Source organism: Hypanus sabinus, chromosome 1, assembly GCF_030144855.1.
Source record: "Hypanus sabinus isolate sHypSab1 chromosome 1, sHypSab1.hap1, whole genome shotgun sequence".
NCBI classification, from domain to species: domain Eukaryota; kingdom Metazoa; phylum Chordata; class Chondrichthyes; order Myliobatiformes; family Dasyatidae; genus Hypanus; species Hypanus sabinus.
Window position 1 is genome coordinate 6,173,722 of NC_082706.1, and position 18,134 is coordinate 6,191,855.

General features: G+C 43.0%; 1 protein-coding gene across 1 annotated transcript in view; it reads right to left on the reverse strand.

The window, feature by feature from the left end:
* LOC132401505 (myoferlin-like) overlaps positions 1 to 18,134 on the reverse strand; it is a 152,534-nt gene that overhangs the window by 70,291 nt on the left and 64,109 nt on the right. The window contains exons 15-19 of the mRNA XM_059983881.1: positions 16,977 to 17,132; positions 13,557 to 13,688; positions 4,921 to 5,084; positions 1,985 to 2,099; positions 734 to 836 (exon numbers count right to left, since the gene is read on the reverse strand). Of these exons, the coding sequence (XP_059839864.1) occupies positions 734 to 836; positions 1,985 to 2,099; positions 4,921 to 5,084; positions 13,557 to 13,688; positions 16,977 to 17,132 (670 nt within the window). The remainder of the gene's footprint in view (positions 1 to 733; positions 837 to 1,984; positions 2,100 to 4,920; positions 5,085 to 13,556; positions 13,689 to 16,976; positions 17,133 to 18,134) is intronic.

Consider the following 18,134-nt stretch of genomic DNA (forward strand, 5'->3'; position numbering starts at 1 on the left):
TGGAGGACCTGAGTTATAAGGAAAGACTGAATAGGTTAGGAATGTATTCTTTAGAACGTAACCAACTGAGAGGTGACTTGACAGAGATATACAAAATTGTGAGAGGTATAGATAGGGTCAACGTAAGTAGACTTTTTCCACTCAGGTTGGGTGAGACAACAAGATAACATGGGTTTAGGGTGAAAGGTGAGAAGTTTAAGGGGGACGCGAGGGAAAACTTCTTCACTCAGATGGTTGTGCAAGTGTGGAATGAGCTGCCAACTTAAGTATTCATGTGGGTCAATTTCTGAATAGGTACATGGTTAGCAGGGGTATGGAGAGCTATGGTCCTGGTGCAGGTTGATGGGCATAGGCAGTCTAAATGGTTTCAGCATGGACTAGATAAGCTGAAGGGCTTGCTTCTATGTTGTTCTTCTCTATGACTATAATACTACATCATCAATTTCAGCTGTGACTCAGTGGGAAGTACTATTCCCTCTAAATCAGTTCTAAAGTATATCCTACACTGATAGTGGAGCAACGTTTCAGATGAGATGCTAAATTAAGATGTCATCAGTAGACAGAGAAATAGTTTCTTCATAAACTTGCAAGTGGTTTTGTGAACTCAAATGATCAGAAATTTCCTTCTTAGTATTCAGGCACCAAGTTCATCTATAATTTGGAAACAATGAATGAATGTTGTGTACAATACAACAGAATTTACTCCCATCCCACAGGTCACATGCCAACTTACCACTTTCATCTACTGCCCTAGAAAGATCTGGGTTCCATTCTTCCTTCCATTCCCATCCATCGGGACATTCAATGTCTTCCATTGATAGATATCTGTACCCTTTCTAAAAGGAAAGAGAATTGTACCATACTCTAGAATAGAAAAGGTTGCCACAAAAGGCAGGATCTCCGGGTGGCCACCGATTTCAATTTGATTTACCATTCCCATTTTGACATGTCTGGCCATAGCCACCTCTACTGCCTTAATGAGGCTACGCCCAAGTTGAAGGAATATCACCTCATATTCCACCTGGGTAGCCTCCATAAACACCAACTTCTCAAACTTACAGTAATTTCACCCCCCCCCACCCTTCTCTCTTTTCCCGTTCCCCATTCTGAATAAGCTCTCACCTCTTTCCTCCTCACATGCTCATCACCTCCCTCTAGTTTCCCTCCACTTTCCCTTTCTCATGTGGTTCAATCTCCTCTTCTACTGATTCCTACACCTTCAGCCTTTACCTCTTCTATCTTTCACCTCCCAGCTTCTTATTTTTCCCCACCCACCTACCTTACCCCTCACCTAGTCTCACATAATACCCGCCAGCTTGTACTCCTTTCCCTCCCCTCACCTTCTTATTCTGTGTTCTGCCCCCTTCGCTTCCAGTTCTTATGAAGAGTCTTAGCCCAAAATATCAAGTGCTTACTCCTTTCCTTTTCTGCTAAACTTGCTGAGTTCCTTCAGCATTTTGTGTGTTACTCCAGAACAGAAAACACTTCTCAACACACATCTGATTCAATGAACTAAAATGGCAAGTGCTTGTAGTGCAAAGGTCATTATCACACTGCCCTTTTCCCTTTAGGATACAAGATAAAAGCCTCCCTTCTCTGCCTTCTGTAAATAGTACCTTTATGACATGCTGCAGTCACTTACAGTGTAGAGGATGTGTGCACATGTCTGTAAACAATTACTGTGCACAAAGTTTTCACACTTCCTTGAAACTCATTTGTAACTACTCAGACACAGATGGCCACCTCTGTATAAACTGAGTTACTTAATACTGAGATTGCACTGTCCATAGTATTTCAGAAAGATTTATACAGTTTTGACACAATCAAAATCATATAATTTAGAAAGTAAAAGCATTCTGTGCAGATTTATTTTCATCCCAATTAGCTAAGCTTTGAAGAACGATAGTTTCCAATTATTAAGATGAGCACTGAATCTCAAGGCATAATTTTGGATACCAGAAGGTTTAATGATAGAAACACCTACTACATCAGTGTAATGTTCAAATGCTGGAACCCACTCTCCTCCAGCCAAATGATATTCATTTTCATAAACATCATCCACAAATTCAGTATGTCCAGCATCAGGATCAAACAGCAAGCTGTTAAAGAGAAGAAGAAACTGGTGAATTCAGACAGACAGACATACTTTATTGATCCCAAGGGAAATTGGGTTTCGTTACAGCTACACCAACCAAGAATAGTGTAGAAATATAGCAATATAAAACCATAAACAATTAAATAATAATGTTAATCATGTCAAGTGGAAATAAGTCCAGGACCAGCCTATTGGCACAGGGTGTCTAACATTCCGAGGGAGGAGTTGTAAAGTTTGATGGCCATAGGTAGGAATGACTTCCTATGACGCTCAGTGTTACATCTTGGTGGAATGAGTCTCTGGTTGAACGTACTACTGTGCCTAACCAGTACATTACAGAGTGGATGGGAGTCATTGTCCAAGATGGCATGCAACTTGGACAGCATCCTCTTTTCAGACACCACCGTCAGAGAGTCCAGTTCCACCCCCACAACATCACTGGCCTTACGAATGAGTTTGTTGATTTTGTTGGTGTCTGCTACCCTCAGCCTGCTGCCCCAGCACACAACAACAAACATGATAGCACTGGCCCCCACAGCCTCGTAGAACATCCTCAGCATCATCCGGCAGATGTTAAAGGACCTCAGTCTCCTCAGGAAATAGAGACGGCTCTGACCCTTCTTGTAGACGGCCTCAGTGTTTTTTGACCAGTCCAGTTTATTGTCCATTCGTATCCCCAGGTATTTGTAATCCTCCACCATGTCCACACTGACCCCTTGGATGGAAACAGGGGTCACCGGTGCCTTAGCCCTCCTCAGGTCCACCACCAGCTCCTTAGTCTTTTTCACATTAAGCTGCAGGTGATTCTGCTCACACCATGTGACAAAGTTTCCCACCATAGCCCTGTACTCAGCCTCATCTCCCTTGCTGATGCATCCAACTATGGCAGAGTCATCAGAAAACTTCTGAAAATGGCAAGACTCTGTGTTGTAGTTGAAGTCCGAGGTGTAGATGGTGAAGAGAAAGGGAGACAGGACAGTCCCCTGTGGAGCCCCAGTACTATGTGTGAGTATTCTCACACATAGAACAAGCCTCCAATTCATGACAAACAAATCAGATCAGCTTTATCATCACTGATAAAGGAAAGCTGTTGTGTTGTGCAGCAACACAACAAATACTACAAATTACAATAAGAAACCTATATATATATATCAAATTAATAGTTCAAAAAGAGCTATTCATGAGTTCTCATGATCACACTGCCCTTTCCCCTCTAGGATACAAGTTAAAAGTCTCCCTTTTCTGCCTACTGCAACTAATGCCTTTATAACATGCTGCAGTCACTTACTGTGTGGAGGTTGTGTGCACAAGATCCACAAAACCTCATGGAAAGGGTTAATGGCAGGATTTGTATCAGTGTGGAGGTATACAGGATCAATGGCAGGATTCATATGAGTGTGGATGAATACAGGGTCAACAGCAGGATTTGTATCAGCGTGGAGGAATACAGGGTGAATGGCAGGTTTCATATCAGATTCAGATTCAATCTATTGTCATTTATAAACCACAAATACAATGCAGTTAAAAAATGAGACAACGTTCTCTGTAATGATATCACGAAAAAGCACAAAACAGACCACACAAGAAAAACCACATAACGTTTGGTAATAATCCAATCCAGAGTCCGGAGAGGCTGCTGCGTATCGATATCGCGCTACCGTCTTGGCACGTTCCCCGGAAAGGAACTACAAACCCATCAGACAAACCTAAAACTACAAGACCTACACAAAACCACATAGTTATATATAGTTAACATATAGTTTCAACGGTGCAGACAAAATCATAATTGATAAAAGACTAACTGACAAAGACCACATAATTATAACACATAGTTTCAACAGTGCAAAGCAATACTGTAATCTGATAAAGAGCAGTTCATGGCACGGTTTAAAAGAAAAGTCCTGACAGCCCATCATCTCACACAGACTGTAGAAGGAAGAAAAGCTCTTCCTGCCGTGAACCTCCAGTGCTGCAGCTTGCCGATACAGCACTCTGGAGCTCCGACCACAGCCAACTCCGAATCCGTCCGAAAACTTTGAGCCTCTGACCAGCCCTCCGACACCGAGTACCATCTCTGCCGAGCGCTTCGACCCCGGCACCGGCCGCCAAGCAACAGGCAAAGCCAAGGATTCGGGGCCTTCCTCCCAGAGATTTTTCCGATCGCACAGTAGCAGAGGCAGCAAAACAGGCATTTCAAAAGTTTCGCCAGATGTTCCTCCATGCTTCACACGTCCGTCTCCATCAAATCAGGATTGTACACGGCCCCTACTTACAGATAACAGATATTCATTCCTGGAGTGGTTGCTGCACGCTGTGTTGCGCCGCCATCTTGAAGCTATGGAGGAACAATCTTGAAGTGTGGGGGAATACAGGGTTAATGGCAGAATTCATATCAGTTTGGGGGAATACAGGATCAATGGCAGGTTTCATATCAGTGTGGGGAATACAGGATCGACGGCAGGATTTCTGTGTTGCATATTCTATGAAAGAGGTCATTTAGTCGATCAGATAATCCAATTAATCACAGTAATCCCATTCACCCACTCTACTCTGATTTTCCTGAACATGCCTCACTAGGAGTAATTTATAGGGGCCAACTACCCTATCAATCATCTTATCTGTGGGATGTGGGTGGAAACTGGAGCACTCATGTGGTGACAGTAAGAACATGCAAACACAATGCATTATTAGAGGTCAAGATCGAACCTGCATTGCTTGAGGTGTAAAGCAGCAGCATTAACTGTTGCCCCATTCTGCTCTTGTGAATTCTCTTCTATAACATCTGACACTGATAGTATAGTGAATTAGAGATGAAACAAACTCACCATTGCTCCGGATCAACAGTCCACTTCCCATCCCACTCCCAACCTTTCAGAGGGTAGAAATCTTTTTTTGAAAGCCTCATTTTACCCATTGCATCAGAATATATTGGGTGTTGCAGTAATCCACTGGTGCCCCAACGGCCCATTACTTTTGCTTGATTTTCATACTGAAAATTAAGACATTAAGTATTATTGTCAGTTAGTTACACACAGCTTTAAAGAGATAAGGATTAGCTTCATTTGACATATGTACATCAAAACATACAGTGAAATACATCCAAAATGCTGAGGCGGAAATCTTTCTGCAGGACTGGAGAAAAAAGAGCTGAGGAGTAGATTTGAAAGGTGGGGGTAGGGGAGAGAGAAATGCCAGGCGATAGGTGAAGCTTGGAGGGAGAGGGATGAAGCAAGGATCTAGGAAGTTGATTGGTGAAAGTGACAGAAGGCCATGGAAGAAAAAAAACAGGAGGGCGGGGGGGGGGGGTATTTTCGGAGCACCAGGGGAGGCAATGGGCAGGCAAGGAGATAACATGAGAGAGGGACAAAGGAATGGGAAATGGTCAAGGGGAGCAGGAGGAGGGAGGCATTACTGGAAGTTTGAGAAACAGATGTTCCTGCCATCAGGTTGGAAGCTACCCAAATAGAATATAAATGTGGCCTATCCCGACAGTGGAGGAATGGGAATGGGAAGTGGAATTAAAATGAGTGGCCACTGAGTAATCCCGCTTGTTCTGGCAGGCAGAGAGTGAAATACAGCAATGACCAATGCAGTCCGAAGATGTGCCGGGGCACGCTGCAAGTGTCGTCATGCTTCCGGCACCAACAGAGCATGCCCACAACTTACTAACCCTAAACTGCAAGACTTTGGAGCTCCCATGAAGGCTCAGTTTGCTATAAAGTAGACACTATTTTTTTATCCTATTTTAACTTTTTCTTGTAAAAATGCGTGTAATTTAAACTTACATTTTTTTCTTGAGAATGCCAATTATCTGATGCAATGTGCATGTGGTGATGCTGCAATAAGTTTTTCCTTTGCTTGTGTGCATACATGTACTTGAGCATATGACAAAAAACCCGTGCACTATAGAGTATGCTGAACAGTTTAAACAGATGTAATGGAGCAGGATGGCTCAGGTTATACCATAAGACCATAAGATATAGGAAAGGAATTAGGCCATTTGGCCCATCAAGTCTGCTCCGCCATTTCATCATGGCTAATCCATTTCCCTCAGCGCAAATCTTCTGCCTTCTCCCCATATCCTTTCATGCCCTGACTAATGAAGAATCTATCAACTTCTCCCTTAAATATACCCAATGACTTGGGTTCCACAGCCATCTGTGGCAACAAATTCCATAGATTCACCACTCTCTGGCTGAAGAAGTTCCTCCTCATCTCCATTCTAAATGGGTGTCTCTCTCTTCTGAAGCTGTATCCTCTGGTCTTAAGACTCCCCCATCATAGGAAACATCTTCTCCACATCCACTCTATCAAGGCCTTTCAAAATTCGATGTTTCGATGAGATCTCCCCTCATTCTTCGGAATTCCAGTGAGTACAGGCTCAGAGCCATCAAACACTCCTCACATGATAAGCCTTTCAATCCTGGAATCATTTTCATTAACCCTCTTTGAACCCCCTCCAATGTAAGTACGTCCTTTCTTAGATAAGGTGCTCAAAACAGCTCACAATACTCCAAATGAGGCCTCACTAGCAATCTTATAAAGTCTCAACATTACATCCTTGCTTTTATATTCTAGTTTATTTCCTCCATGGAGCTGAGCAGCGTGGTCTCCAGCAAAACTTGAGCATCTGGCTCAAGATCTGAGCTTGCCACTATCACCCCACCCCCAATGCCACTCATCACTGAAACCTAAATAAGTCACAGGCGAAAAATATATTTGGCCTCAAACATTACACTTAAACTTCAACAAGACGCTTACATGGAGTAGATAGTAACTGGCATTCTGTAGAATTATACATTGAAATTTAGAACTGTAAGGTTATTTAAGCTCTGATGAAAGTCACTGAGCTGGAAAATTTCTCTCTTCACTTGTGCTGACTGACTTGTTGAGTATTTCACCTGCCCTCTTAGTTACCCTTAATATGTGGATAACTGATGAAACCTAAATTTAAAGGAAGGAATATGGGCACTCTGTGATTAAAAACCATAAAAAGAGTAACCTATACTTCTATTTTAATAATATAGGAGATTATTTTGCTGATTAGATCTATTGGTATTGAAGGTTATTTAAGATCTGCATATGGCCGCGCATCTCTCAACCAGAACAGAAATGAATGGCTAATTTCCCAGCTGCAAGTTACTAACATGCTTCAAGGCAACAGAGATAACACCCTGCAGATGAAAGGATTGTTGACACTCCTTAAGGAAGAGGTAATGGAGACACAGGACAAGATAGGACAAAATCAGCATTGTTTCCTTAAGGGAAAAACTGGCCTGACAAACCTGTTGGAATTGTTTGAGGAGATTACAAATAAGATAGATAAAGGTGATGCAGTGGATGTTGTATACTTGGACTTTCAGAAGGCCTTTGATACTAAGGCTGCTTACCAAGTTAAGAGCCTGTGGTATTACAGGAAAGTGACTAACATGGTTAGAGTATTGGCTGGTTGGTAGGAGGCAGCAAGTGGGAATAAAAGGAACATTGTCTGGTTGGCTGCCAGTGACGAATGGTGTTCCACAACAGCCGGAGTTGGGACTGCTTCTTTTTATACTGTATATCGATAATTTAGATGATGGAATAGATGGCTTTGTTGTCAAGTCTGCAGATGATACAAAGATTTGTGGAGAGGCAGGTAGTGTTGAGGAAACAGGTAGGCTGCAGAAGGACTTAGACAGATTAAGAGAACGGGCAAGAAAATGGCAAATGAAATACAATGTTGGAAAATACATGGCTATGCACGTTGCAAGTAGAAATAAATGTGCAGACTATTTTCTAAAAGGGGAGAAAGGCCCCGTTTAGAAAATAGTCTGCACATTTATTTCTACTACCAAAAATCTGAGATGCAAAGGAACTTGGGAGTCCTTGTACAGAACACCCCAAAAGTTAACTTGCAGGTTGAGTCAGTGGTGAGAAAAGCAAATGCAATTACAGCATTCATTTCAAGAAGTCTAGAATACAAGAGCAGTGATGTGATGCTGAAGCTTTATAAGGCCCTGGTGAGGCCTCACCTACAGTATAATGAACAGTTTTGGGCTCCTCATCTAGGAAAAGATAGAACCACAGAAAAACATGGATGTGCTGGCATTGGAGAGGGGCCAGAAACGGTTTATAAGGATGTTTCCGGGAATTAAAGAGTTATCATGTGAGGATTGTTTGATGGCTCTGGGTCCGTACTTGCTGGAATTTAGAAGCATTGGGGGGGGGGGGGGGGTTTCTCACTGAAACCTTTCAAATATTGAAAGGCCTAGACAAAGAAGTGGAAAGGACGTTTCCCACGGTGGGGGAGTCTAGGACAAGAGCGCACAGCCTCAGGGTAGAGGGACATTCATTTAAAACAGAGATGTGGAAAAATTTCTATAGAGTTTGTAGAATTTGTTATCACAGGCAGCTGTGGAGGCCAGGTCATTGGGTGTATTTAAGATGGAGATTGACAGGTTCTTAATTGGACGCGGCATCACAGGTTATAGGAAGAAGGCCGGGGAATGGGGTTGGGGAGGGGAAAAACGGATCAGCCATGTTTGAATGGCAGAACAGACTGGATGGATCAAAAGACCTAATTCTGTTCCTATGTCTTGTGCAGATTCACAGATGACAAACAGGCTATGAAGAGGACAGCGAGGCTTTGAGAGGAAGTGCGGCGGCGGCCATTTTCAAATTGTCCAATTGCGTCTCAGATCGCAGTTCTGAGAGGCGGGACTGCACAGGTGCGTGAGGAGGCCTGGGAAGGAGGGAAGAAATAAAAAAGAAGAGACTGAGTGAGGTAGTTCTCTTTTGGAAGAGGACAGCGAGGCTTTGAGAGGAAGTGCGGCGGCGGCCATTTTCAAATTGTCCAATTGCGTCTCAGATGGGAGTTCTGAGAGGCAATACTGCGCAGGCGCGTGAGGAGGCCTGGGAAGGAGGGAAGATATAAAACGAACACAGCCTTAAGAAGTGGGCAGCTTCGTTTGCGGGCAGCGGAGTGCGCCGGGAGCAGAGTGTAGGGCTTGGGCTCAGGGGGCTTAGGCGGAAGAGGGCACAGTAGGCTTATCTTTTAGTTCTTGTTATTTTTCAGTTTTTCGGGAAGTATGAGTATGAGGGCAGCTTGTTGTTCTCGGTGTCGAATGTGGGAGGTCCTGGAGTCTCCGAGCCTCCTGGACGTCCACATCTGCGCCAGGTGCACCGAACTGCAGCTCCTGAGGGACCGAGTTAGGGAACTGGAGCTGCAGCTCGACCAGCTCTTCGCCTGGTCAGGGAGAGTGAGGAGGTGATAGAGAGGAGTTACAGGCAGGTGGTCACTCCGGGGCCACGGGAGGCAGATAGATGGGTCACGGTCAGGAAGGGGAAGAGGCAGGTACTAGAGAGTACCCCAGTGGCTGTACCCCTTGACAATAAGTACTCATGTTTGAGTACTGTTGGGGGGGGAGACAGCCTTCCTGGTGGAAGTGACAGTGGCCAGGCCTCCGGCACAGAGGACGGCCCTGTAGCTCAGAAGGGTAGGGATAGAAGAAAGAGGACCATAATAATAGGGGACTCGATAGTCAGAGGTTCAGACAGGTGGTTCTGTGGAGGTGATCGGGAGTCCCGGATGGTAATTTGCCTCCCTGGTGCCAGGGTTCGGGACGTTTCTGATCGCGTCCAAGATATCCTGAAGTGGGAGGGTGAGGAGCCAGAGGTCGTGGTACATGTAGGTACCAATGACATAGGTAGGAAAGGGGAAGAGGTCCTGAAACGAGAGTATAGGGAGTTAGGAAGGCAGTTAAGAAGAAGGACCGCAAAGGTAGTAATCTCGGGATTACTGCCTGTGCCACGCGACAGTGAGAGTAGGAATAGAATTAGGTGGAGGATGAATGCGTGGCTGTGGGATTGGAGCAGGGGGCAGGGATTCAAGTTTCTGGATCATTGGGACCTCTTCTGGGGCAGGCGTGACCTGTTCAAGAAGGACGGGTTACACTTGAATCCTGGGGGGACCAATATCCTAGCGGGGAGGTTTGCTAGGGCTACAGGGCAGACTTTAAACTAGTAAAATGGGGGGGGGGGGGGGCGGGAATCAATTTGAGGAAACCATGGGAGAGGAGGTTAGTTCACCAGTAGAGCAAGTAAATAGACAGTGTGTGAGAGAGGAAAGGCAGGTGATGGAGAAGGGATGCGCTCAGCCCGAAGATGTAGGGGAGAAGAAAGAAAAGGATAATAAATTTGAATGGATTGTTAGGGATGAAAAGAGAGGAGGGGGTGGACAGTATCTTAAATGTATCTATTTTAATGCTAGGAGCATTGTAAGAAAGGTGGATGAGCTTAAAGCGTGGATTGATACCTGGAATTATGATGTTGTAGCTATTAGTGAAACATGGTTGCAGGAAGGGTGTGATTAGCAACTAAATATTCCTGGATTTAGTTGCTTCAGGTGTGATAGAGTAGGAGGGGCCAGAGGAGGAGGTGTTGCATTACTTGTCCGAGAAAATCTTATGGTGGTGCTTTGGAAGGATAGATTAGAGAGCTCCTCTAGGGAGGCTACTTGGGTGGAATTGAGGAATGGGAAGGGTGTAGTAACACTGATAGGAGTGTATTATAGGCCACCTAATGGGGAGCGTGAGTTGGAAGAGCAAATGTGTAAGGAGATAGCAGATATTTGTAGTAAACACAAGGTGGTGATTGTGGGAGATTTTAATTTTCCACATGTAGACTGGGAAACTCATTCTGTAAAAGGGCTGGATGGTTTAGAGTTTGTGAAATGTGTGCAGGATAGTTTTTTGCAACAATACATAGAAGTACTGACTAGAGATGGGGCAGTGTTGGATCTCCTGTTAGGGAATGCGATAGGTCAGCCGACAGATGTATGTGTTGGGGAGCACTTCGGGTCCAGTGATCACAATAGCATTAGCTTCAATATAATTATGGAGAAGGACAGGACAGGACCTAGAGTTGAGATTTTTGATTGGAGAAAGGCTAACTTTGAGGAGATGCAAAGGGATTTAGAGAGAGTGGATTGGGTCAAGTTGTTTTATGGGAAGGATGTAATAGAGAAATGGAGGTCATTTAAGGGTGAAATTATGAGGGTACAGAATCTTTATGTTCCTGTTAGGTTGAAAGGAAAGGTTAAAGGTTTGAAAGTACCATAGTTTTCAAGGGATATTAGAAATTTGGTTCGGAAAAAGAGGGATGTCTACAATAGATATAGGCAGCATGGAGTAAAGGAATTGCTCGAGGAATATATAGAATGTAAAAGGAATCTTAAGAAAGAGATTAGAAAAGCTAAAAGAAGATACAAGGTTGGTTTGGCAAATAAGGTGAAAGTATATCCGAAAGGTTTCTACAGTTATATTAAAAGCAAGAGGATAGTGAGGGATAAAATTGGCCCCTTAGAGAATCAGAGTGGTCAGCTATGTGTGGAGCCGAGGGAGATGGGAGAGATTTTGAACGATTTCTTCTCTTCGGTATTCACTAAGGAGAAGGATATTGAATTGTGTAAGGTATGGGAAACAAGTAAGGAAGTTATGGAACCTATGACAATTAAAGAGGTGGAAGTACTGGCGCTTTTAAGAAATTTAAAAGTGGATAAATCTCCAGATCCTGACAGGATATTCCCCAGGACCTTGAGGGAAGTTTGTGTAGAAATAGCAGGCACTCTGACAGAGATCTTTAAGATGTCATTAGAAACGGGGATTGTGTCGGAGGATTGGCGTATTGCTCATGTGGTTCCATTGTTTAAAAAGGGTTCTAGAAGTAAGCCTAGCAATTATAGACCTGTCAGTTTGACATCAGTGGTGGGTAAATTAATGGAAAGTATTCTTAGAGATGGTATTAATAATTATCTGGATAGACAGGATCTGATTAGGAGTAGCCAGCATGGATTTGTGCGTGGAAGGTCATGTTTGACAAACCTTATTGAATTTTTTGAAGAAGTTACGAGGAATGTTGACGAGGGTAAGGCAGTGGATGTAGTCTATATGGACTTCAGCAAAGCCTTTGACAAAGTTCCACATGGAAGGTTAGTTAAGAAGGTTCAGTCGTTAGGTATTAATGCTGGAGTAATAAAATGGATTCAACAGTGGCTAGATGGGAGATGCCAGAGAGTAGTGGTGGATAATTGTTTATCGGGATGGAGGCCGGTGACTAGCGGGGCGCCTCAGGGATCTGTTTTGGGCCCAATGTTGTTTGTAATATACATAAATGATCTGGATGATGGGGTGGTAAATTGGATTAGTAAGTATGCCGATGATACTAAGGTAGGAGGTGTTGTGGATAATGAGGTGGGTTTTCAAAGCTTGCAGGGAGATTTATGCCAGTTAGAAGAATGGGCTGAACGTTGGCAGATGGAGTTTAATGCTGAGAAGTGTGAGGTTCTACATTTTGGCAGGAATAATCCAAATAGAACATACAGGGTAAATGGTAGGGCATTGAGGAATGCAGAGGAACAGAGCGATCTAGGAATAACAGTGCATAGTTCCCTGAAGGTGGAGTCTCATGTAGATAGGGTGGTGAAGAAGGCTTTTGGAGCGATGGCTTTTATAAATCAAAGCATTGAGTACAGAAGTTGGGATGTAATGTTAAAATTGTACAAGGCATTGGTAAGGCCAAATTTAGAATATTGTGTGCAGTTCTGGTCACCGAATTATAGGAAAGATATCAATAAATTAGAGAGAGTGCAGAGATGATTTACTAGGATGTTACCTGGGTTTCAGCACTTAAGTTACAGAGAAAGGTTGAACAAGTTAGTTCTCTATTCACTGGAGCGTAGAAGGTTGAGGGGTGATTTGATCGAGGTATTTAAAATTTTGAGAGGAATAGACAGAGTTGACGTGAACAGGCTGTTTCCATTGAGAGTAGGGGAGATTCAAACGAGAGGACATGATTTGAGAGTTGGGGGCAAAAGTTTAAGGGAAACACGAGGGGGTATTTCTTTACTCAGAGTGTGATAGCAGTGTGGAATGAGCTTCCTGTACAAGTAGTAGAAGCCAGTTCAGTTGTGTCATTTAAGGTAAAATTGGATAGGTATATGGACAGGAAAGGAGTAGAGGGTTATGGGCTGAGTGCGGGTAGGTGGGACTAGGTGAGATTAAGAGTTTGGCACGGACTAGGAGAGCCGAGATGGCCTGTTTCTGTGCTGTGATTGTTATATGGTTATATGAAGAGAGATATACACCTTACACCAATCTACCAGAAGGTAAAGGGGAGGAACAACAGAAGAACACAATTCTGAACACACTGCCAAAATCTTGTCTGGCACAGAACTAGGTAATCAGTGCAATGATGGGTGCTTTGCTTCCAGCATTTCCAAGTGTGAACTAACCATTTCAGGATGCAGTTGTAAGGTGGTATGAGCTAGCCACCTATCTGAGAAAATCTCGACACATCTCTGCCGTTTCATATCAACTCTTCCCAAAAAACAACATTAAGACACATATTTTTGAGTAGCTGCAGAACCAAATAACTGTTAAGCTGATCCCACAATTTTTTTAATAGTTGCGAACATTGAACTTACTCTTTCTGCAGCAACTGTAAATTTTCCATCAACGAGCTTCTCAAACTCCTCTTCATCCGAAGACAACCCCAACCAAATCCATAAGCGAAGCTGAGCTGTTATCCGCATTTCATGAGTCTTGTCCAAGGGGTACTGTCAACAGCAATTAATCGTCATAGGAATTTATTAAAGACATAATGGTAGTTAAGACAATGAGACGTCATTTCATTGCCAAGTTCAAAGTGCAAAATAAACTTATTTTCAAAGTACATATATTTCACCATATACTATCCTGAGATTTTCTTACAGGTATTCACAGTAGATACAAAGAAATACAATGGATTCAATGAAAAACTACAAAGGCTGATGAACAACCAATGTGTAAAGGAAAACAAAGTGTTCAAGTACAATAAAAAAAAGTGGTCCCTCTGAAAACACTCAGGCAATGTACAACTCAAGAAGGTAACACCCTCTAAAAATAGCACTTATGAAATCACAAGAAGTAGTTTGCACCTTGTCTGCATCACGTGTTTCTCCAAAGAAACGCTGAGACACAAGAGACTCTAGATCCAGAGCAAAATAAATTACTAGAAGAAATTAGTGGATCAAGCAGCATTAAGATCTTGCATCAGAACTGAGATAGGAAAGGGAAGACAGCCATTACATAGTTGTCAGAAGGCGAGCGGGGAATGGAGGAAGAGAAATTATTAGACAGGGCAGGGAAGGGGAAGGGAGGAGGATGGTAGAGACACGATATTGATATGTAGGGAGGTTTGATGGGCAGATGGAATCATTTGTTTGCTTGTTATGTGCTGTGTCATATGACACAGGCAATCATGGTCTTTCCATGGCTATTATTGTTCTTGGCCAGTTTTTCTATAGAAGCTGTTCACCATTGCCTTCTTCTGGACAGAGACTATACAAGACAGGTGACCTCAGCCATTATCAATACTTTTCAGAGATTGTTTGCCTGACGTCAGTTCTCGCATAACCACCACTTATGATTTGCATCAACTGATCATATCACCATCCACCACCTGCTCCCATGGCTTCACCTGTCCCTGATCGGGGGCTAAGCAGGTACTACACCTTGCCCAAGAGTGACCTGTAGGCCAGCAGAGGGAAGGAGCATTTAGACCTCCTTTGGTAGAGACTTATCTCCACCTCGCCACCCAAAATGAAATCATATGGAGGACCGAAGAGTCTTGACGATGAAGGGGTGAAAGGTGGAAAAGGTGAACAAACTCTCACACTCCTTCCCACTCCCACACTGTCTGATCTGTCCTCAACCTTCTCAACTGCTGATGAGGCCAAATGCAAACTAGAGAACAACATAAACAGAAAAGATATTGGAAACCCAGAGTAACATACACAAAGTGCTAGAGGAATTCGGCAGGCCAGGCAGCAACTATGGAAATGAATAAATAGTCGAGCCAAGATTACTCATCAGGACTAGAAAGAAGAGAGAAGTGTCTGTCCTCATAAAATACTGTTCTGTGCACCAAAGTGGATAATTTCCCACAAATTTTCTGTTATATTGATTCTGTCATGTCACGCACTCACTCTCAGATTGTCCAAGTGATGTTGAAGTCTTTCCTATTTCAATATATTACCAAAGTCTATATGGCTTGTGCTAAATCTGCTAGTGCCTCCCTAAGTTCAGCTAGAAGCAAACAATATTCCATTACAGGCCTCCTTTTGCCTGGAGGTCTTTGTTTTGTACTCTGTACATAAAGAAAGCTTATTTCTGTTTCAATAAAAGCCCTATTAAATAGCCCTACTACCTTTAAATATTGTAAATCTATTACTCCATCTCCTAAGTACCTCAGTTCTTTTAAAATAGTTCCACTCAGATTCCGTTAGTTTATAATTGGACTTGTGGTTTCTATCTATCACAGCATACAGCATGCAAACAGCAACGAGCAGGAAAAGCTGCCTAAAGACTGATGGGTACATTACAGAAGATGCACTGCAGCTGTCAATTGATTCAAACTCTGTGAAACCACCTCAACTCCAGCATTTCCAGGTGAAATACTGTAATCTATAGCTAACTTCCAAAACTCTACAATCCATTGGAACAACACACACAAACTATAGGAGGAACTCAGGCCAGACAGTACCTAGGAAGAGAAATAAAGAGCCAATATTTTGGGGCTGAGACCCTTCATTCAGGACCGTCTACAATTCCATTGCAACTGATTTACAGTTTTGGAACAGCTTGAGACCTGAAATGTCGACTATCCTCCACAGATGCTGCCTGACCCCTTGAGTTCCTTCGACAGATCATTTTTTGAATAATATACAGCACAGTATGCAGGGGTTTCTGATAAGAAGGCAATCAGATGCAACGGCCACTCTGGGGCCAACCAAAGGTGATTTTTTTTCATTTTTAAAGGATCTTTTTTATAATTGCAAGACAATACTGGACATTAAGAACTTCAAATTCTGCAGGTCTAACCCATCAGTGAGCTGCTTGCTTGTAGAGGAGCTGGACATGGTGCGGACTATGTTGTTGTCGGCTACAGAGAGGCATCAGAATCAGTACGAAAAGGTGGTGTGCAGTCTAACAGTGAATGATTGTCTTGAATATTTTTCGTTTGATTGCAAGACCCTGTTGGACATTGGTAATGTAAAATACTGCAAGTCTAGTTCACAGGTTTATTGGTGAGACTGACAACAGGGGAGCTGTGCGGCCTCAGTAGCAGCAAGGACTAGGCCTCAAGCTGCGGGCTCACCTGTTGCAGTGATCCAGGAGACGCCAGATGTGATGTGCCAGACTGGGGACTGCTCCCTCCCCTTGATGCTGCCCTCCAGTATTTGCTAGGAGAAGACAAACTAGATTGCGGGTGTGCATGTGTTTGACTGTGGACTGCAAAGAATTGCTTATTCTTGCCGATATACCCATGCACTACCAATTTACAGGACATGACACTCAGGGCCTTGGGTTATATATTTTGTGTGACTGCACGTTCACTGATACCTTATATGTGCTCTGTATTACTACTGGCACTGTGTTTAGCACGTGGCCCTGGAGAAATGCTGTTTTGTTTGGCTGTATTTATGGGTATTCATGCATGTTCAAACAACAATTAAGTTTGAACTTGAACTTGTTGACCCCTCTGAGCACCGCTCCCTTGCACTGTCTCTCCATTCTCTCTCTCTCCTTTTTAGGTCATGTGCTCAAAAGCATCTACATAAATGAGTGAACTGAGTGGCACAAGGATGACCTAGGCCAAACAGGTAGGACGTCAAACTACTTTACAATATTTTATCCTCATCATCTGTAAATTAGCTGTTCTTCAGGTTCAGTGAAATATCTACAACTACTAAAATACTACTCCCTCTGCACATAAATTTGAAAACAAAGCGTGCAAAGCCCTTGGATGAAGAAACATATGGAAAACTTCTAAGTCTAGATGTTTCTGAGAAATTTTGACTCACCTTCAGAAACACGGTTTGCCACTTCCCACAAAACTTCCCACAAGATTTTCTGCTGTCACTGGAAAATAGAACTGACTGTGCTTTGATCCGAGCACAAGCAACTCGTTTCTCACCACACATCATCCATATTATGATGTCAGGCAGGCTGTTCTGAGGCTATTAAGATCAGAATAAAATGTGCAAACTGTTACTTATCATTTTCAAACTATCAATCTATTAACATTCCCTTCTCCATTTTGAAAATAAGCTCTAATTCAGGACAGTCTATGTGTCTTCGTCTGTCTGACTAATCTGATTGAGCTTTGTGGAGGTATCGAAGGTGACTGATAAAGGCAGAGCAGCGGATGTTGATTCCATAGATTTTAGTAAGGCTTTCAAGTAGGTTCCAAATACTCATCTATAAAATTGGAGTGCATAAGGTGTACAGAGAGTTGGCAAAATGCATCTAAAATTGGCTTGCCATGGTAGTGGTGGATGGGTCTCATTCTGGATGGTGATCTATGACTGGTGGTGTTCCACAGAGATATTTACTGGGACTTCAGATGTTTGTCACCTATATAAATTATATGGATGAAAATGTGAGTAAGATTAGTAGCGTTGTGATTTGCACAAAAGAATACAGTGGAATATGGATCAGTTGCAGATATGAGTGGAGAAGCTGCAGATGGAATTTAATATGTCAACTGCGAGGCTCTGCACTTTTGGAAATCCAATATAAAGAGAACCCAGTTAATAGAGTCTACTGCACATACACATGCCTTTTGGCCTATGCCAAACTGCTATTCTACCTAGCCCCATCGATCTGCACCTGGACCATAACACTCTATACCCCTCAGGTCCATGTACTTATCCAAATTCCTCTTAAGCAGTGAAATTGAACCCATATCCACCACTTCCTCTTGCAGCTCGCTTCACACTCGCACTTCCCTCAGATCCTGTGGGACACTAGTGCAGAAGTTGCAGGGCCCTTAGCAATCTGGGAATACAGATCCATAATTCTTTCAAAGTGGAGTCATATGTAGATAAAGTCATAAAGAAAGCTTTTGGCACATTGGTCTTCATAAATCAATGGACTGATTACAGGAGTTGGAATGTTATGTTGAAATTATATAAGAAGTTGATGAGGCTTAACTTGGAGCATTGTGTCTAGTTTTGGTC